The following is a 21,010-nucleotide window of genomic DNA, read 5'->3' as shown; positions in this document are numbered from 1 at the left end:
CAGAGGTCCCAAAGCAGGGGTTCTCTGGCATGTTCACGCTAAAGAAACAGGAGGGAGACCTGAGTGGCCAGAGCAGTGAGCAGGGAAGGCGGAGAAATGAGTTGAAGGATGAAGGGAGTGACTATGAGACCTAGAGTTTCCTGGAAGGGATGTAGAGGATTTCGTGCAAAGGTAGACAGTGGTTGGCCTCAGGTTTTGAAAAAGATCATTCTAACATGGAAAGTAGGCTTTGTTAGGGCAAAGACAAGCAGGGGGACCAATTAGGAGGTGATTAGAGTAATCCAAGTGAGAGAAAATGGACCTTTGGACAAGGGTGGTTCCATGGAAATGAAAGAAGTGTTAAGCTTCTGGATATATACGTTTAAAATTGAGCCAACAAGATTTAGTCATGAGTTGAATATGAGAAGGGAGAGAAAGATTACTGTGATGATGTTTTATTTGAATAACTGTAAAAATGAAGTGGTCTTTTCTTTAAAGAGAAAATTGAGAAAGAAGTTTGAGGGTCAAACTCAACAGATTTTGTTGTTCATAAAACAAATTACTTAAAATAGATTAGATTTATATGCAATAGATATAAAATAGATAAAATAAAAATAGCTTAGATTTCTATTCTAATATTAGGATCCGATTATTCTTTCAAATGTAATTATTTCATGTATTAGTTTTTTTAAATGTCACGCTGTAAGTTTTTAGTTGGTTCTTCTTCGTTCAGTTGCTTGTCTTTATATTTTCACCTAAAATTTCAGGTAAAACTTATAAATTATTAACCTGCCATATGGAAAGTTCTTTTCTACTTTAATTAAAGGAGAAGTATTAAAAGCAAAAGAATATCCAAAAAAAGAATTTGCAGAATTCAAATTCTAAGCATAATTAAATTAAAACTAAGCATAATTTTTGTATCAACTTTTGTTCAGGATATTAAAGCCCATATATTTGTCATTGTTTTCCTGTAGGTGTATGGCAATCTAACATCTTGCCAAGCTCTCGGAAATATGTGTGTAATGAACATGAACTATTATGACTCCTCTACTTTTGATGCATGTGGATTGTTTCAGGTTATCTTTGAAAATACTGCTGCACTGGGCACTGTTCATTCTGTCTCCTTTTGGTAAGGTTATTCTAACTGATGAACCGTCACTGTGACCAAATTCAGTGCAGTTACTTTCACAAATATGTACTAAGACCGTTCCCCCATTATTAAAACAATTGTGATTGTTTATAGGAGACAGAATCTTCCATGGCTGTTCTATGGAGACCAGCTAGGATTAGCACCTCAAATACTTAGTACTACACCTCTTCCTACAAATTTCAGTTTTAAAGGGGAAAACCAGGTACAAATCTCTATATTATTGAAGGTTAACTACATTTTGATTTATAATTTTGAAAGATAACAAGAATATTACTAGACATAATTCTTGATAGATTTAAAAAATTTTAGTGACTAAACTAAATCTAACAATATAGAGTTTAGTTTTCTTACTTGAGTTGTGTGGATACCTCTGGATTTTGTGTTACGGCAGCAAGAAGTACTTGTGGGTTGGGAAGGGTTTCATCACCAAACACAAAGCCTCCTCTGTCCTTTATCTCCACATTTTTCATAACGGCTGCCAAAGATTGAGTGGGATTCTATGTGTTTCCTCAGCATGTCACAGGTCCAAATTCTTACCTTCATTTTTTTGACCTTCTAGAATGAAAGAATGGGAGAAGGCAATGGCACTCCACTCCAGTACTGTTGCCCAGAAAATCCCATGGATGGAGAAGCCTGGTAGGCTGCAGTCCATGGGGTCGCTAAGAGTCAGGCACAACTGAGCGACTTCACTTTCACTTTCCACTTTCATGCTTTGGAGAAGGAAATGGCGGCCCACTCCAGTGTTCTTGCCTGGAGAATCCCATGGACGGAGAAGCCTGGTAGGCTGCAGTCCATGGGATCGCACAGAGTCGGACACGACTGAAGTGACTTAGCTGGAGCAGAATGAAAGAATAGATTATTTCCTCCTCTATTCATCCTCCATTCACACACACACACACACTCATTTAACAGGTTTGAAAAGAAGTTATCTGTCACTGCCTCTCAATTCTGAAGTAATAGTTTTTGTGCAAAAACCCAGTCCATTTATATTAAGTGTGTTTAATCAGAGAGATACACTGATTAATTTTTCCTCAAAGTAATGATTGATGAATTCAATATTTGGTCTCTAGAAAAAGAAAAGATCATTTGGCAATAAAAAAATTTGTATAGACTATTTTTCTTTTTTATCTGTACCAGCGGAGCTTTTATTTTATTTTATTTTTTTATTCTTTTTTTTTCTTTTAATTTTTATTTTTAAACTTTACATAATTGTATAGACTATTATATATACTCTGAAAGTCTGAACTCTCTAAGTTTTTATAGACCATTATATATATTCATAGACTGAATTTCAGAGTATGTGACATTATTTTATTCTTGTTTTTCTTTAAGCAGAGTACAAAACTGAAGTTTGTTGCTGCTTCCTATGATGCGAGAGGAAACTTTCTCAAGTGGCAAACTTTAGAAGGAGGGATTTTACAGGTGAGTATGATTCTAGAGAGAATTTACTATACTCTAGAATACTATGCTATGCTAAGTCACTTCAGTCATGTCCGATTCTGTGTGACACCATAGACGGCAGCCCACCAGGCTCCCCCGTCCCTGGGATTCTCCAGGCAAGAACACTGGAGTGGGTTGCCATTTCCTTCTCCAGTGCGTGAAAGTGAAAAGTGAAAGTGAAGTCGCTCAGTCGTGTCCGACTCTTAGTGACCTCATGGACTGTAGCCTACCAGGCTCCTCCGTCCATGGGATTTTCCAGGCAAGAGTACTGGAGTGGGTGCCATTGCCTTCTCCATATATAGTATGTAGTATACAATATATATACTATATATAATATATACACAATATATATACAATGTATTTACTATATACAATATATATACTATAGAGTATATAGTAGACAATACTCTAGAGAGTATGAATCTAGAGAGAATCCCTAACATGTCTTATTTTTGACTGAGGCAAAGATGAGGAAAAAACTAGATTATTGCTTGAATGGAGCATCAGTTTGCTTGCTAGAGTTGATTTTTCTTGTTTTGTTTTAAATTGGAATTTCTTAAAAGTACTTTAAGTTATAACAGAGATGCCCTCTTAACTTTTCACTCCCTTGATAACATTAAATAAGTATTATATAAAGTATATATCCATGTTAAGTCTTGAGAACCCTTGACTATAAGCAAAGAAAAGATTCGTGAGAGCTATTTATCAGTTGTGTTCTTTTGCTGTAGCTTTGTCCAGACACAGAGATGAGACTAAATGCTGCTTATTCCTTTGGAACAACTTATCAACAAAGTGTAAGTTGGAACTATTTTAGGCAGTCTACATTTTGGCTTCATTTTTCACATCAGCAATAATTGAAATAATTATTAAATTTTTGAAATTAGTAATTTTTTGCAAAAAGAAAGTGAAAGTGAAGTCGATCAGTCATTTCTGACTCTTTGCAACCCCATGGACTGTAGCCCACCAGGCTCCTCCATCCATGGAATTTTCTAGGCAAGAGTACTAGAGTGGGTTGCCATTTCCTTCTCCAGGGGATCTTCCTGACCCAAGGATCGAACCTGGGACTCCTGCATTGTGGGCTAATGAATAATTTATGAATGATTTTTATTAATAAAATCAGCATGAAAACAGTACTTTGTCGTCCATAGAGTCTTAAACATCATAATTGTGTATTTGCTTCTGGCATATAGGTCTTAAAAATAATCTCTACTTTTGAGCATTTTAGAATGAAGTAGAAGTACTTCATTTTTAATAAACAATGAAGTGTTAGCACTGCCTCCTCCCTCCTCCCTCCAGTAGCAAAATGCTTCCTTTTCTCTCCATGCTTGTCTCCCTCCCTCCCTGACCTTCCTTCCTTTGGTAATGCATTTTAAAACTACAGTATGGGACAAAGCAATATTATGAGCTGTTAAACATTTGAAAGACCTTCAATAGTCTACAAAAATACTTATTGATAAAATGCATGTACACACACCACAGAACAAAACTGTGATTCCAGCTTTGTTAAAACAACAAAAAGCGCCATTGGGGAAAACAGATGAGAAAAAGAAACATTTTTAACAGTGGTTAACTCTGGATGGTGGGATTACAGATTATTTTCTTTCTTTTCTACATTTTCCAGATTTTCTATCATGAACTTGAATTTGCTTTTATTATCAGAAATGATTTGTGTTACTTTAAAAAACTGTTGTGTATCTACTTTGGGCCAGATAAATCCCACTGCTCTGTCCTCAGCATTTTATCATTTTTATCTCATCTGATCCATGAAATAGCTTTGTAAAATACATACTCATGTTTTGTGGATGAGGAAATGTTGCTCAGTAATATTAGGTAATTTGTTCAAATTCTTTCATCAAGTAAATGTTCTGTTAGGCTTGAAAACCGTGGTTTTTCCATTGAACCCAGTTGCCTCTCAGGGAGTTCACAGCCTAGTAGAGAAAACAGCTATATAGACAAAGAATTAAAAAGAATGTGATGTGTTGGTCTAAAGATATGAACAAGGAACCGTGTTGGTTCAAAGAAGGGTCCTTAACAGTTCCTAGGGAAGTTCAGAAGGGCTTTACACGGTGAATGACACTTGAGCCTGCAGAATGAATATGAGTTTACAGGGAGCACAGTGGGGAAGGGAATACCAGGCAGGAACACCATTTGCAGTGTCAGAGAGATGTAGAATAGCATAGCATATTTAGAGACTGTAAGTAGCTTAGTGTGACTGAACCAGAGACAAAGAGGAAGCAGTGGGAGATAAACCTGGTACTATTAAGGGGAGTCAAATCATAAACAGTGTTTACCAGGAGCAAGAGTTGGGACCTCACCCCACAGGATAGGAGTTTTTAAACCTTTTTATTGCTGTACAGTTACAGTTGAGAATGAATGTATAGCCTCTCCAGCTGGGTTGTTGGACAAGATTCAGGTGGTTCTTTACTGTTATTTTGGCCCTTATAAAAGAATCATACATAGTATTCATGTTTTAAAAGATGTATGAAAATATGTATAAACACCATAATTGGAAGATACTTTGTTTTACAATTACAAATTTTTTAAAGATAATAAATATGCTTTCTAACTTTCAATTTGGGTACTTTTATTTTTAATTTTATTTTTCAGTGTGAGATTCCTGTCTCTAAGATCTTAACTGACTTTCCCACTCCTACATTTTATGATGTGTACCTTGAATATACTGATGAGAATCAGCACCAATATATTTGGGCTGTGCCTGTGTTAAACTTAAATCTTCAGCACAAGAAAATGTTTGTGAACAAAGGTAAGGCATCCATACACACCACTCTTCCTCTGAGCTGAAATCAATAAATAAGTCAACCAACATAGCTTAATAAGCCACAGATTATAAGAAAAGTCATGGATTCACTGTGATGGTAAGCTTGTTTGTTTTTTAAAATATTTCTCTATTTGGCTGCGCCAGGCCTTAGTTGCAGCACGTGGGGTCTAAGTTCCGTGACCTCGGATCGAACCTGGGCCCGTAGCCACTGGACCACCAGGGAAGTCCCTGTTGTAAGGTTTTATATCGCATGCCCCACGGTAAACTGCAAGGGTGTTGGTGGATTTACTCAGTGCGCTTAGTCACTCAGTCGTATCCAACTGTTTGCGATGCCACGGACTGTAGCCTGCCAGGCTCCTCTCACCATGGGATTCTCCAAGCAAGAATACTGGAGTGGGTTGCCCTTCCCTTCTCCAGGGGATCTTCCTGACCCAGGGATCAAATTTGTGTCTCCTGCATTGCAGGCAGAGTCTTTACTGTCTAAACCACCAAGGAAGCCTTATTTACTAAACATATCAGGCTTTTTATTAAGAAATTTTATCATTCCTGAAAGTTTATCCTAGAAAAACAGTAGAACTATAAAATAAGGGCTTCTTCAAACCATCCTTGAGCTGCTCTTTGGACAAATTAGTTTCTTTTGTTGTTTCTCATTTTATGAAATCCTGTTTATTCAGGTAATTTGCAGGGAAAATCCTTCCAAACTGATGAAAAGTCCAGACAATCAGAAAACATCAAGTGCAGCTGGGGAAGGCTATTACTAGGAATTTCTCACAGCAGGAGTTGTTTTTGCAACCATCTTATTAAAACAAAGTGTACTAATTTTGTGTTTTAAATTTGTCCAGTAATCTTCACTTTGAGTGCCATCTTGAACAAATGAAAGTATTTTTTAAACCCATCTTTTTTTTTTTTTTTTTGATAAAAGACAGTAGTTCTGGCAAGTGGCTTCTGACTCGGCGCATTTTCTTAGTGGATACACTAAGTGGACGGGAAAATGACTTAGGAAGCCAGCCAAGATTAATTAGAGTCGCCACCCAAATATCACTGAGGTAAACAAATGTCTAATTTACTGAATGAGGCTTGGAGTATTTGGAAAAATGTCATAGTGAAAGTGTTGACCTGTAATTGTCAGATGAAAACAGTAAGAACACCTGAACTGGAATGATACATAATGTATTCTTAGATGTCTGTGTAGATTGGGATAGACCAGCCCTGGGATTTCTTTGGAAGGAATGATGCTAAAGCTGAAACTCCAGTACTTTGGCCACCTCATGTGAAGAGTTGATTCATTGGAAAAGACTGATGCTGGGAGGGATTGGGGGCAGGAGGAGAAGGGGACGACAGAGGATGAGATGGCTGGATGGCATCACTGACTCGATGGACGTGAGTCTGGGTGAACTCCAGGAGTTGGTGATGGACAGGGAGGCCTGGCGTGCTGCGATTCATGGGGTCGCAAAGAGTCGGACACGACTGAGCGACTGATCTGATCTGATCTGAATAGAGGAGATAATTACTTCAGAAGGGCTTCAAGAGTTTGCCAAAATCCATATCCTAAGCCCCACTCTAGACTTGCCAAGTTAGAATGAGTTGAGAGGTGGGGAGCAGTGAAGATCCACGGGCCGACGCGGTTGTGTTAGAGCGCGTCAGATCTTTGCAGCAGGTGGGCCTCCTATGGCTCCATCTCCTTTAGCACCCACTGCTCTAGGTTGGCCCTCGTTAGTTATCAACACCTCGCTCTTCCTCGGATACTTGGATGATGGCCCTGCCTTAGGGTAGTGCCATGCAGCCCTTCTCCGCTGTGAGGTTCCTATCTCTAACCTTATGTGGCTTTTCCACTTCAGTGTCTTATAATGTGCACCTTGAATACACTGATGAAACCCACACCATCATCTTTATGGTGTTTCAACATACATTACTTTTTCATTGTTTTTTCATTTTGATTTTCACAACAATCTTTCACGAAGTAGGCAGTACAGAAGCTTTGTCCTATCTATACCCTTCTGAAATCTACCTGTGCTGTTTTTAGCATTTCCTCAATCTTCCAGTGTAGATTCCTCAGTGAAAATGAAGTTGAAACTAGTCAGGTCTGACTTCATACTGATGAAACCATGTTGGCCGCTGGTACTGACATTTTCATTTCCGAGTTTACAGACGGTATGTTACTAATGCATTGAATTCAGCAAAATGTACCCTATTATGTGCCATAAATAGTACCAGATATGACGTGTTATCATTAAGAATTCATCTTTTTTTAATATTTATTTTTATTTTATTTATTTATTTGGCTGTGCCGGATCTTAGTTGTGGCACGTGGAATCATTAGTTGCGGCATGTGGGATCTAGTTCCGAGATGGGATTGAACCTGGCCACTGCGTCGGGTGTGTGGAATCTTAGCCACTGGACCACCAGGGAAGTCACCAAGAATTCATCTTTTTTTCAAAATCAGGATATTATCTGCCTTTCTCTAGGCAGTACTTTAAGTCCTCAAAAGTGGTACACAGTACTTCATTGATTTTATTTGTAAGCTTTGTAGGACCTAGATCAAGAAGCATTTTTTGAGGGTGTATTTTAATATAAAGTTTTGACCACTTCAGATATCCTGTGTTAGTACCATTAGTTTATGTTTAACCTTCTCTAGTTTTTAATAACTGCTGGTTCTGAGATCATCAAGACTATTCACATCACATTCAGAAGAAACAGTAAGTTAAATATATGTTTAAGGGCCTCAGTGTATTTTTAACTAAAAATGAATTTTCTTTTAAACAGCATCCACCTTGTACCCAACACAAAAAATGGAAACATTTACCCTCCCTTAATTACCATTGCCTACCGTGACATTGATATCAAAGATCCCAGCAGCCAGTCTGTGAAGGTGAGTTCCTTCTTGGTCATTGCCTGTCTATGTGTTAGTGCAAAACTGAGAGAGTTTGCATTATGATCAAAAGACTATTAGTCCTTTTCAGAGTTTTAAATAAACATAGCACTTTATATAGTCAAGACAGTTATTTTTTACTAATGCTGGTAAGAGGTGAGTTCTTATGGATTCTGCATATAAAAAGGCAAGAATTAAGTTTGTCAGCGGATAGTGTCACCAGCCGCTGGGCCTCCCTGTTCTGGATGCCAGGACATGCTGAGCCATATGGCATCTCCTCGTTCTCTTTGGCCACCTTGCTTCTGTTAAGACTTTGTCTCCTTGCCTAACTAAACCAGGAACTCAAACCTTAAGAGGGCACGTGTGTTTCTCTTCTCACCAGTCTTGCCCACTTGATAGAGACATACTTAAACAGGCAGAAAGAGAATCTAATTTTTAGCTCTGTAACTAGTAGGACTAAAGTGAAATAGAGAATGTAGTTTGGACCTGCAACCAGTCTTCTGACTGTTTCCCAACTCAGTTAAACTTAACCCCAGAACCCGAGTCCTCCCCTGCCTGGAAGGGCCTGTGTGTGGAAGTGAGACCATGTACACACTGAAAGCAGGCTGTACCAAAGAAGGAGCCCGGCAAAGGCCGCGCTCTGCCTCGCCAGGCGATTGAAGGCCCCTGCCTGAGGAGGGGTAGAGAAGAGAGGATGGAGGTCGGGACCAGAGCTAACCCTTCTAGACTTCTTCCTCATCCCCTGTCTCCCCAGAAGCATGACAGTTGGAAGGCGAACACTCCTTACCTCCAAGACTCACTAAAGCTTTTAATTTCTACTGTTTTACTTTTCTGAATTTTAATATTCTAGTTCTTCAGCCAGTGTTTTTGGCCTCTCTGTTGAGCTTGTACTTCTACTCTGCTACTGTTGGATTCAGGCTTTCATAAAGCGAAAAGTAGGCACATGGTATGACTTTTCTCTGAAAGGTTTCCCATCCTCAGTTTTATTACCTGATTTGATATTGAAATTCGTTTCTATTGCCTGAATTTATATACAGTGTAATGAGAAGAGAAAATCCAGGAGCATGCTTAGTAACAACAGAAGACTGCCTTGTTTAAATTTCCTGGAATGTCATTTTTGGGTAGTTAAGAGTGTATTTATCTTAATATAAAACACTTCTGGGTGTTTTCTTTAAATATTTTTCTTGTCGAAAATATATCTAAACTGTTTTGACAAATTGGAAAATAAGCAATAGGAAAAAAGTTGAGAGAATCATAACTCTCTTGTTATGAGGAAGTCCACCTCAATTGTTCTAATTATAGAATGCAGTTTTCATCATTTCTTAATTTCTCATGACAGCTATTGTAAAAGTTCTACATTCATTTTGAGCATCCAGCTGTATCTCTGCTCTCTTACCATCTCTGCAAATAACCTGTCTTCCTGTTTTTCTGAGCAGATCAAAACCATCCAATATGAATTGCCTCAGACTTCCTCTTTAATACTTCAGTATCTCTGTTTCATTATCTTTCTTGACTCCGGTTCCTATTTCTAAGAATGAAGAACCCTTCCCACTTTCTTAAGCAAATTTTCAACCCTTACTTGTTTAGGATATTTTCTTCTATTTAATTTTATATATTTTATTATAATATATTAATGTGTATTTTCTCCTGTTTCGCCCCCAACCTTTTATTCGGCCAGCTTCTCTGCTGGTTCCTTTCCCTTGCCTTTTAGATTGCCCTGTCTTAAAAACAAAGTAGCACAACCAAATCATAAAATCTTCTGTCAGCTCTGCCAACAATTCAGCTTGCTATCATGTGTCTTTCCTTGATTTCCCAACCATTTATTCTTTCATCATTTGCAGTTTGGGTCCTGCCATTTTGCTTCTTTGAAAACCTCTTTCATGAAGTCAGCAAGGTATTCCACATACACTGGCTTTATTTCTTTAACTTTACACTTATACAGTTGACCCTTGAACAACACAGATTTGAACTGCATGGTTCTGCTTATATGTGGACTTTTTTTTTTTTTTATAACTAAATATGTACTGCAGCACTCCGCAAAGTTGGTCCAATTCATGGATGTGGAGGACCAACTCTAAAGTTCTATCTGAATTTTTGACTGCATCGTAATTGATGCCCCTAACCCCTGTATTGTTCAAGGGTCAGTTGTACAACAGTTGACTCTACTCGTGACCTCCTCCTCCTTGCCCCTGTTCTGTGACCCTGGTAAGACTTAGGTGTCTTCCCTCTCCTATTCCTCATGCTACTGTTTCTCTTAATCCTTTATGATTCTTCTCTCTCCTGTCTCTGTATAATTGTGTCCCTAAGATTCTTGTTTACACCTTTGATTAATCTGCCTTCTTCCTATGTGATTGTTGAACCAGTTGCTGAACTCTTGATACACAGGATAGATCACATGCCTCAGTTACAGAAACCTATCAGAAAATGAAATATGATTAATTTGACTTGAGTGCTGTTAATGAACCTAATCTACCTTCTAATGAAACCCTCTTTCTTTAATATATGTTCTAAATGGATATTTAAAGTAGTGTGGGTAATTCCCCAAAGTGTATTTATTTATGTATAAGTAAAGGTCAACTCTAGTAATACTGATAGTTTAAAAGTATGATATTTTTAGTAAAATGCAGCTGTGAATGTATTTTTATAGTAAAAATAGGTTTGTATCATATAACTTCAGTATGGCTAATTTGCTTTCTTTTAAACATCAGGTTTCTTTCTCAGTCACATACGAAATGGATCAAGGAGAAGCACATGTCCAGACAGATGTGAGTTTCTTTTAACCTGTCAAAATACTTACATTATATTTTTTAATTAAAACAAATTTTTTTTACATGTTCAGGAAAGTTGTTAAAATAAAGAGATTTGGCATATATCCCTCACCAAGTCTCCCTTACCATTAACATCTTACATAACTGTAGTTGTTGTTCCGTCAGTAGTCATATCTCTTTGTGACCCCGTGGACGGCAGCACGCCAGGCTGCATACTGTAGTACAGTGGTCATAATCAGGAAATTAATGTTGATGTAGTCCTGTTAACTAATCTAGGCTTTCCTGGCAGCTCAGTGGTAAAGAACCCACCTGCCAATGCAGGTTCGATTCCTGGGTTGGGAAGATCCTTTGGAAAAGGTAATGACAACCCACTCTAGTATTCTTACCTGGGAAATCCCACGGACAGAGGAGCCTGGCGGGCTTCAGTCCATGGGGTCGCGAAGAGTTGGACGCTATTTAGTGACTAAACAATAGCAAATTAACTAATGTAAATGCTGTTTGGATTTTACAGATTTTTTTCACTATCCTTTTCTGTTTCAGAACCCAACCATCGTGTGTCTCCTTAGTCTCCTTAGGTCTGTGACAGGTCGTCAGTCATTCTTTGTCTCATGACTGACCCTAACACTGGTATTTTGTCCTTCAGTTGGTTTTATCTGGTATTTTCCCATGATTAAATGTAGTTTTAGCATACATACCGTGAAAGTGATGTTATACCCTTCTCAGTGAGTCATATCAGAAGATACTTGGTGTCAGTATATCTTATTAATGGACTTTCCAGGTGGCGCTAGTGGTAAAGACCCTCCTGCCAATGCAGGAGAGATAAGAGACCTGGGTTTGATCCCTGGGTCAGGAAGATCCCCTGGAAGAGGACAGGGCAACTCACTCCAGTATTCTTGCCTAGAGAATCCCATGGACAGAGAAGTCTGGTAGGTTACGGTCCATAGGATTGCAAAGAGTCAGACACGACCGAAGCTACTTAGCACACACGTATCTTATTAACATTGATGTCAACTTTGATCATATGGCTAAGATGGTATCTGCAGAGTTCTCCATTGTATTTTTCCACTTATAATTAATAAGTATCTTGTGGGGAGATACTTGAGATTATGCAAATCTCTTGCTCCTTATTATTCCTTTGCCCTCTAATTTTAGCATCCATTGATAATTCTTGGCCAATAAACAATATTACTGTGATATTTGGTGGTGGTTGTGTTTTTCCATCATTTCTTCTATATTTATTACAATTCTGTAAAAAGGAATTCTCCCTTTGTCCATGTGGATTTATTTATTCATTTATGATTAAATCAGTATGGGCTCATGAATATTTATTTATTCTAGTAATTTTAATTCTTTACCTTCTATTTTCTTGCTCAAATTGTCCCAGATTTGTCCATTGGGAGTTTCTTCAGTTTGGCGCCCATGTTCTTTTAGTGTACCTTCTAATTTTTGAACCTGTTTTTGAGTACTTTGTTACTTTTTATTTACAGTATCTTTGAACACTGATGAAATTGCATTATGAAATTACATAAATCCCCCTTTTTTTTTTTACTTTAGATTGCTTTAGGTGTATTGGGTGGACTAGCTGTTTTATCATCTCTTTTGAAGACAGCAGGTTGGAAGAGACGTATTGGGAGTCCCATGATTGATTTACAGGTATAATCACAGGGCTTTTTAAAGTCTATTTTTCTCTTTTGACTATTTTATATCCTTCTAATAAGACACAGCTAGCGGATGAGTAAAAAGTTGCCTGAGCTTCTCTGGGGTATATGACCAGGAGATACACATGAGTAGGAAATGTGCCCTTGTTTTCCCTCCAGTGCACACCACGGCTGGTGCCAGTCTGCACCCTCCAGCAGTGGTCTTGTTTCCTCACATCCTCACCAGCACTTGCTGTTTTCCCACCCTTTCCCATTTTTTGCCGATCTGGTGAGATATGTCATTCTTGATTTAATTTCCATTTCTTTGATTACTCTTCATATACTTTATTAATCATTTGGGCTTCCCCTTCTATGAACTTCTTATTTATACCACTTGCTCATTTTTCTACTGTTTCCAATTTTTCTTGTTTATTTAAACAAGTTTTTTATATTTTATTTTATTTATTTTTTTTGTATTTTCTAAGTGTAAATCTTCTTTTGGTTTTTGACATTGAAGTTTCTTCTCCAAGGGTAAATCCATCTGTTATTTTATCTATATGTTACTTTGTTTAGTAGAAACTCTTGATTTTAATACTGTCAAATCTGAATAGGTTTTCATATTATGATGTGTGCTTTTAGGATCTTGTTTAAGATATCCTCCCCTATGTCAAGATCAAAAAGATATTCTCCCATATTTTATTCTATTAACTTTATGGTTTCACTTCTCATTTAATTGTTTTTACATTTGTTCTTGTTTTTATTTTCATCTGTCTTTTATTGAGTATTACTATAAGCCAGATACTTTTTTACACTTGACACGTGTAATTCATTTAGTCCTCACAATAGCTCTATGAAGTTAGGTATCATGATCATTCCCATTTTATACTTGCTGAAATTGTAGAGATTAAATACATTTCCTATTCATTTAATGTTTACCATATCAAAGTAATAGGTGGTATTTCCATTTAGCTGATTAAGAACACGAGAAAGGCAACACAGTAAACTGGTTTGTCTCCAGAGCTAGTGTGCCTAGAAATCAGAGGAGGGGGCTTGATTTCCTGTTCGGGGAGTCAAGAAAGGCATCCAAAAGAAGTGAAGTTAATCTGGGTTATCTGTGCTGTATCTGAGTCTGAACAAACTCTTGGAGATAGTGAAGGACAGGGAAGCCTGGCATGCTGCAGTTCACGGGGTTGCAAAAAGTCAGACACAACGTAGCAGCTGAACAGCAGCAGCAGTCTTTGCATTCCACAAATAGTCACTGATGGCCTGCTGTCTGAGTGCCAGAGGCTCTATGAGGCGCTGGGGGATGTGATACTGGGCAAAGGGAGACATGGTCTCTGCCCTCAGAGCTCCAAAGAGTTTGCCAGAGAGAAGAAGAGAAGAATATCTGTTGAAATAATACTCATTTCATTCCCAAAACATTTGGGATTAATGTATGGAGTGGTTAATTATTGAACAAGTTGTTGGAACTGACAGATGAGGCTAAAATTTAACTTTGGCCTAGGTTGTAAAGGGCCTTGTGGATCAGGAATTTACATTTTAATGAGGCATCACTGTACATTTTTAAGAAAGAGAGTGACACGGTCCAATTTACATTTTAGAAAGCCAATTCTGATGGTAGTATGGAGGGTACGTTGGGGAGAAGGACTCCAAACTTGAAGAAAATTAGAAAGCGGTTCTAAAGTTCTTAGTTGGTGAAAGATGAGAAGGGTTGAATAAGATAGAAGTTATTGGAAATGGATCAAAAGGTATCTAGAAAGTGGCTGCAGTCAGTCCTTCTGACTGATCCATGGATACATGAAATAAGACTTCAAGCTTGAGAAACTGGGTTGATAATAATGTTATTAATAATAATATGTTATTAAAGTAGTATAAATGGATTGAGTCTATAACAGCTCTGATTCTCTTTTTAAATTGCAGACAGTTGCGAAATTCTTGGTTTACTATGCTGGTGATCTGGCCAATGTTTTCTTTATCATCACTGTAGGAACAGGTCTTTACTGGCTTATTTTCTTTAAAGTAAGTGATTTTCTGCATTTTACCTTAGTGCCACAACCTGAATAACTTGTAAGCTCTCTTTATGAAGCAACTGTTATTACTTGAGGGGGTTTCTAATCAAGAGTATTTGGGCAAGTGCTAAACTCCCCATTCCCTGAGCGTGTGGTGTTTATTCTATGCTTTCTTTGGGTTATAACTTGGGCCTCGTAAAAACTGTGTGCGGTCACACTCAGCAGTGTCATTTTCATCCCAGGCACAGAAGTCTGTCTCTGTTTTGCTGCCAGTGCCAGTTCAAGAAAAACGTTTTGTTACTTATGTGGGATGTGGTTTTGCTCTGAAGGTAAGTTTCAGAGCACAGGTTACTGAATTTTAAATGTCTGCTTAAAAAAAAAAAAAAGTCTGCTAATAAGCATGTAAGTCTTCAGAGTTAAAATGCTTTCAAAATCTTTGGTGTAAAATTTAGTTTAATTTTAGAAGAAAGTATGAATTGTTCTATTTTACTAGGAAGTCTGCATTTATTTATAATAGGTATCTCATTCTGAAGATCTGCCTTAAGTAATTGTTTATTATTTAATGTAGACTGTTAATCAAGAGTGAATGGTACCATGCTGGCTAAGCGCTGAACTCTTGGCATTGGTTCTCTGCCTTCACGTTCCTTTCCTCCTCTTCCCATGGGAGCCCCCCTCCCTGCTTCACTGTTCTTTCAGGGGATGTGATGCTCTTCACGTGCCTCTGCCGTACATCTCATCCAGTTGTGTTGTGATTATTAAGTGACTATTTTCCCACTGACCTGTGAGCCCCAGGAAGAGAGGAATCATCCCATACTTAGATTTTTAACCTTGTTTGATCGATAATGCACCTTCTCGGAAGAAGCCTCAGTTTAAACATACTCTGTAAATGAAAAGGATATTTTTTTCATCAGAAATCTTAATAGTAGAAATAGAGAAAAAGGCAGTAAGAGCATCCTAAAACTTTAATTAGGACAAACAAATTACAGTTGGAGATACCTTTCCTTATAAAGAAGTTAAAGGCTTTTGGAAACCTTGGGAAAGAGAGTCATTTATGCAAGATCCCTGCATGAGGAGGGAGGTAGTATGTCTACTTTCATATTCCTATTTCTAAGAAAGACAGAAGAAGGAAAGGTGAAATTAATATGTCTGTAAAAAGTCTGTGAATTTGGTGACTGTTATGTGATGAGTTTCTGGTGAGCCCCTGATGGTATGACAACTTTGTCACTTGTGAAACTTAGAGTGAAAATGTTAGTCGCTCTGACTCTTTGTGACCCCATGGATCGTAGCCCGCCAGGCTCCTCTGTCCATGGGATTCTCTGCAGGAATACTGGAGTGGGTTGCCATTCCCTTCTCCAGGGGATCTTCCTGACCCAGGGGTTGACCCTGAGTCTCCCCCATTGCAGGCAGATTGTTTACCATTTGAGCCATCAGGGAAGCCCCATATATCTTCTTGTGATTGCAGATGTTTGGTTCTTAAAGAATCAGTGTTGGTTTCATGAGCAGACTTCATGCCAATACTTTAAGGTGTTTTTTTTGTCATTCTCAGGCTCTGCAATTTTTGCATAAGCTCATCTCCCAGATTACCATAGACATATTCTTTATCGATTGGGAGCGGCCTAAAGGAAAGGTTCTTAAAGCTGTTGAAGGTAATGAAAGTAACCATTTGTACCAAGTTTCTTTTGCCACCATTGTAAAGCAGAGAAGGTGAAACGTTTTATTCGTTTTATCTTCCCAACCAGGTGAGGGTGGTGTTCGGAGTGCTACTGTTCCTGTAAGCATATGGAGAACTTATTTTGTGGCAAATGAATGGAACGAAATTCAGACTGTGAGAAAAATTAACCCACTCTTTCAAGTACTTACTGTCCTCTTCCTTTTGGAGGTATAAACTATTTGATATATGCAACTTATGGGTACCTCATAAATGTTAATGTAATTCCAGCTAAGTTTTCCTATCAGTGAGTTTTCTAAAGTTTAAAATATTATTATTATCGAGCCTTTAAAACATACACATAACATGAAATTTATCATTTTAAGTGTACAGTTCAGTACTGTTAAGTACACTCGTATTGTCTTACAGTCCATCTCTAGAACTCTACATCTTGCAAAACTAAAACTCTGTACTCGTCTTTTCCCCTCTCCCCAGACCTGGAACCACCATTCTTTCTGTCCTTGAATACCTACTAAGGACCATGTCCTGTGTTAGGATTTGGGGCTACAGCCTAACAACACACACTGAATGGGTACATGCTTATGATCCCTTTACAGTTACTTGATGGACCTGGGTAGAATTATCAAAGGAAGTATTCAGAACTGAATATGAGACTGAAATATGGAAACTGTATAAGTAACAGATTTTCTCTAGAACTAACTGCTTAAGTAAGGTTTGATATAAATTTTGTTGGACTTTTTTGTTTGTCTGCCTTCCTTTTTCCTTCTTTCTTGCTTTTCTCCTTCCTTCCATTTTCTGAACCTAGAAGAATGTGTGTGTCTCTGGGACATAAGAACACTATCTCAAAAACTTACTTATAGTCCAGTTTTTTAAAGCTTAAAAGGGATTGTGTGAGAAAGTCATTTTATAATCAACTAAGTTTGGAAAATACTGGATTCCATAAAATCATGTAACTTCCTTTACCATAAAACTTTCCAGAGCCTTTAATCTATGAGAGTAGAAGGCATAGAGGTGAGTATAACATGATATCTTCCTCAAAAGGCATTTTGGAAAATAGTGTTTTAAAGTATAAAAAGTATTTTGCATAGTGCCTGGCATGGATTGCTGGTTGTTCATTGGTAGTTTACTGAAAGTGAAAGTTGCTCAGTTGTGTTCGACTCTTTGCTACCCTATGGACTATAGTCTATGAAATTCTCTAGGCCAGAATACTGGAGCGGGTAGCCCTTCCCTTCTCTAGGGGATCTTCCCAACCCTGGGATCGAACCCAGGTCTGCCACACTGCAGGCAGATTCTTAACCAGCTGAGCCACAGCTTTATTTTTTTGACAGAAATTTTTAAGCTTTGTCAGTGTATATGATAATAAAGTTATATTTGGCCTTGAGTCGGAGGGGATGACAGAGGATGAGATGGCTGGATGGCACCACCAACTCGATGGACATGAGTTTGAGCAAGCTCCAGGAGTTGGTGATGAACAGGGAGGCCTGGTGTGCTGCAGTCCATGGGGTCTCAAAGAGTCGGACATGACTGAGCAACTGAACTGAACTGGCCTTGAGTCATATTGAAGAGACTACCTAATGGACTAACTAAAATTTTGTATTAAATACTTTATAATTAAAATACTGGATAATTATTTTTACCTAGATTTTCTACTGTTTGTACAAACTTGAATACTTTAGTTTTTCAAGGGAAGGAGTAGAGAGAAGTGTCTCATTTTCAGACTACAGGGGTTTTCTTTATCCATATCTTTTAAAATTATTTTGTTCTTTTTATTTAAGGTTGTGGGATTCAAGAACTTAGCATTAATGGACTCATCCTCTAGTCTTTCCAGAAGCCCACCTAGCTACATAGCTCCTTACAGCCGCATTTTGAGATACGCGGTATCTTCTGCTCTTTGGCTGGTCATTGGACTTATACAGGTAACAGGAGATTATACTTTTAAGTAACATTACCTGTCTATATTTTTAACTCTGTTTACATACTGATCGTCAGCTCTTGACCACAACAGGATTTCTATAGTATAAAGAAGGTGACAGGAACAATAATAAAGATTCCCTGGTGGCTCAGACGGCAAAGAGTCTGCCTGCAATGCAGGAGACCCAGGTTCAATCCCTGGATTGGGAAGATGCCCTGGAGAAGGAAATGGCAACCCACTCCAGTATTCTTGCCTGGGAAATCCCATGGACGGAGGAACCTGGCAGGCTACAGTCCATTGGGTCAGTGTATTAATAATAAAGATAGCAAATAGCTAATTTCTTACATAGTATGCTAATCTAGCACTGTGTTAATTGCATTACACAGATGAACTTACTTAGTAGCCCTCAGAGATAGATTCTTTTAAATATCCTCATTTTATAGATGAGGATGTGGTGGCACAGAAAGGTTAAATATTTGCCCAAATATTATATTAGAAATCTATTAGAAATGAGCAGAACTGGAATTTGAACCCAGAACAATTAGAAATCAGCAAAACAAAAAAAGAAAAAGAAACCAGCAGAACAGAAATTTGAACTCAGGCAATCTGATTTCAGATTTCATTTCTTATCAGTAGTGGGGCTCTGAAGGGTCCTTCAGAGTCTGCAGGATTTAGTTTATATATAATGATAGGAAATTCTAAGGTACCCTCAATCTTTGCTTTTGAAACTAACATTTTGTTTACATCCATTTATATATCATTAAATCTCACTCAAATTACCAGTACCCCTGCTGAAATTTTCTTTGAAATATTAATTGAAATAGCTGAAACTAAAAATAAATCTGAGGACCCACGGCTCTAGCAGAGGATCTTTGCTATGCTTATTTCCTTTATCTTCTTATAGCTAAAAAAAAAATGAAAAGAATGAAAGGAAAAAGAGAGAAGCAGGAGCTACAGCACTTAACTAACTCTAGTCTCTGCATTTCTTTCTCTTGCTTACAGACACTCCAATGAGTGGGAAAAGCCTTTCAGTTTGATTAAGATTTCTTTAACTTCTTTATAAGCAAAGGAAGGTGGGACTTCCTATAAACTGGAGAGCTTATATTTGCCTTAAAAACTGAATTTTAAAAGATTTTGGAATTTAAAAGATTTGGAAGTCCCCAAATTCCTACAGAATTGGATCTAGGTGTCATTGTTAAGAGTTGTTCAAACTTAAAGTTGCAGAATAGAGCTAGTGAGGGATAGTTTGACAGTCACAGAAGAAAGACAAACAGAAATTAGGATTTGAAATAAAATTAGATTAAAATAATATGGGGTTTGATTTTTTTTTTTCCCTTTCAGTTTTATTGAGATATAACTTACGTGAAAGTTGCTCAGTAATGTCTGACTTTTTGTGACTCCATGGACTGTACAGTCCATGAAATTCTCTAGGCCAGAACACTGGAGTGGGTAGCTATTCCCCTCCAGGGGATCTTCCCAACCCAGGGATCAAACCCAGGGCTCCCACACTACAGGCAGATTCTTTACCAGCTGAGCCACCAGGGAATCCCTGGTGACATACAGCAGTGACAGTGACTGTTGTTTGTCATTGTATGTCACTAATACAGTTTTTGTGAACAGATCAGATTTATCTGGATATGGAGAAGGCAATGGCACCCCACTCCAGTACTCTTGCCTGGAAAATCCCATGGACGGAGGAGCCTGGTAGGCTGCAGTCCATGGGGTCGCTAAGAGTCGGACACAACTGGGCGACTTCACTCTCACTCTTCACTTTCATGCATTGGAGAAGGAAATGGCAGCCCACTCCAGTGTTCTTGCCTGGAGAATCCCAGGGACTGGGGAACCTGGGGGGCTGCCGTCTATGGGATCGCACAGAGTCAGACGCAACTGAAGTGACTTAGCAGCAGCAGCAGCAGAAAATTTAAAGGAATACCATCTGAAGCTTTTCATATTGGTTGAGTACAACAACTAAAAAAAAAATCCAGACTGACAGGGCCTGTAATGAAAATAGCTTTTCTCTGTCTCATGAGAAAGAAGAGTAGGGGTCAGCAGTGCAGGCCCAGCAGCGTGGCTGCTGTCAGACCTGGAGGCCTGTTGTTCTGCTTTGCCCTTCAGGACTTTACCTCGAAGGTCACCTCATGGTCCATAATGTCTGATGAGGTTGCAGGTGTGAACCAGGGGAGAAGACCTCGCCCTTTGCTCTTTTTTTTTTTTCCACTATGAATTTTAATTGAAAACATTACAACAGCTTAACTACCCATAATGAATTATGAATCTTTAGTAGTTAAATGATTATCATTTATGAGGCATTTATTCTTCCTTATTTTATAGACCTGCAGAAACTTTGCATACTTGTGTTTTCTCCATTTCAGAGGAAGATTGTGAAAACAAAGTCTTATCGTGCCCCATTACAACTTCATGGCTCAGTAAATATATAATTTTTTTAATAAATGTACATCTTTCAACATTTGTAACGTTGTGGCAAAAGTTACAGATCTGTTAATACACTTGATGTGTATGGATTATTTATGTTATCAAAATAAATGACTTAAATGGTCTTTTAGCACCTCAAGTTCCAGCTGAAATAATTTTAGCATTACCTTTTTCTTCCCAAAGCAGTGTCTCATTTCTTGGCTGTGCAGCAGGTGATGCCATGACATATCTAATAATCAGAAAAATCACTGCTGAACTCTGATTCATGTTTAGCTTCCAAATATTTTTCTAATGTTTTGCTTTTTAAATGGTATCACGGTTAAATGCCACTTCTGTTTTGAGATTATGGCCCCTTATTATTGGCT

At 38.1% G+C, this 21,010-nt stretch overlaps 1 protein-coding gene across 3 annotated transcripts in view; it reads left to right on the top strand.

Moving 5' to 3' along the window:
- The window catches only part of TMEM67 (transmembrane protein 67), a 45,995-nt gene that overhangs the window by 11,336 nt on the left and 13,649 nt on the right, over positions 1 to 21,010 (top strand). The window contains exons 8-21 of one of the 3 annotated variants that reach the window (XM_010833516.1): positions 954 to 1,108; positions 1,223 to 1,331; positions 2,465 to 2,551; positions 3,298 to 3,363; positions 5,177 to 5,333; positions 6,271 to 6,394; positions 8,112 to 8,217; positions 10,926 to 10,982; positions 12,540 to 12,638; positions 14,543 to 14,641; positions 14,874 to 14,960; positions 16,178 to 16,277; positions 16,371 to 16,510; positions 18,076 to 18,216. In XM_010833516.1, the coding sequence (XP_010831818.1) occupies positions 954 to 1,108; positions 1,223 to 1,331; positions 2,465 to 2,551; positions 3,298 to 3,363; positions 5,177 to 5,333; positions 6,271 to 6,394; positions 8,112 to 8,217; positions 10,926 to 10,982; positions 12,540 to 12,638; positions 14,543 to 14,641; positions 14,874 to 14,960; positions 16,178 to 16,277; positions 16,371 to 16,510; positions 18,076 to 18,216 (1,527 nt within the window). Of the gene's footprint in view, positions 1 to 953; positions 1,109 to 1,222; positions 1,332 to 2,461; positions 2,552 to 3,297; positions 3,364 to 5,176; positions 5,334 to 6,270; positions 6,395 to 8,111; positions 8,218 to 10,925; positions 10,983 to 12,539; positions 12,639 to 14,542; positions 14,642 to 14,873; positions 14,961 to 16,177; positions 16,278 to 16,370; positions 16,511 to 18,075; positions 18,217 to 21,010 lie in introns of all 3 variants that reach the window. The other 2 variants (XM_010833515.1, XM_010833517.1) reach the window with 2 other exon arrangements.

This window comes from Bison bison, unplaced genomic scaffold, assembly GCF_000754665.1.
Source record: "Bison bison bison isolate TAMUID 2011002044 unplaced genomic scaffold, Bison_UMD1.0 scf7180017863702, whole genome shotgun sequence".
Taxonomy (NCBI): domain Eukaryota; kingdom Metazoa; phylum Chordata; class Mammalia; order Artiodactyla; family Bovidae; genus Bison; species Bison bison.
This window is presented reverse-complemented; position numbering and strand designations above follow the sequence as displayed.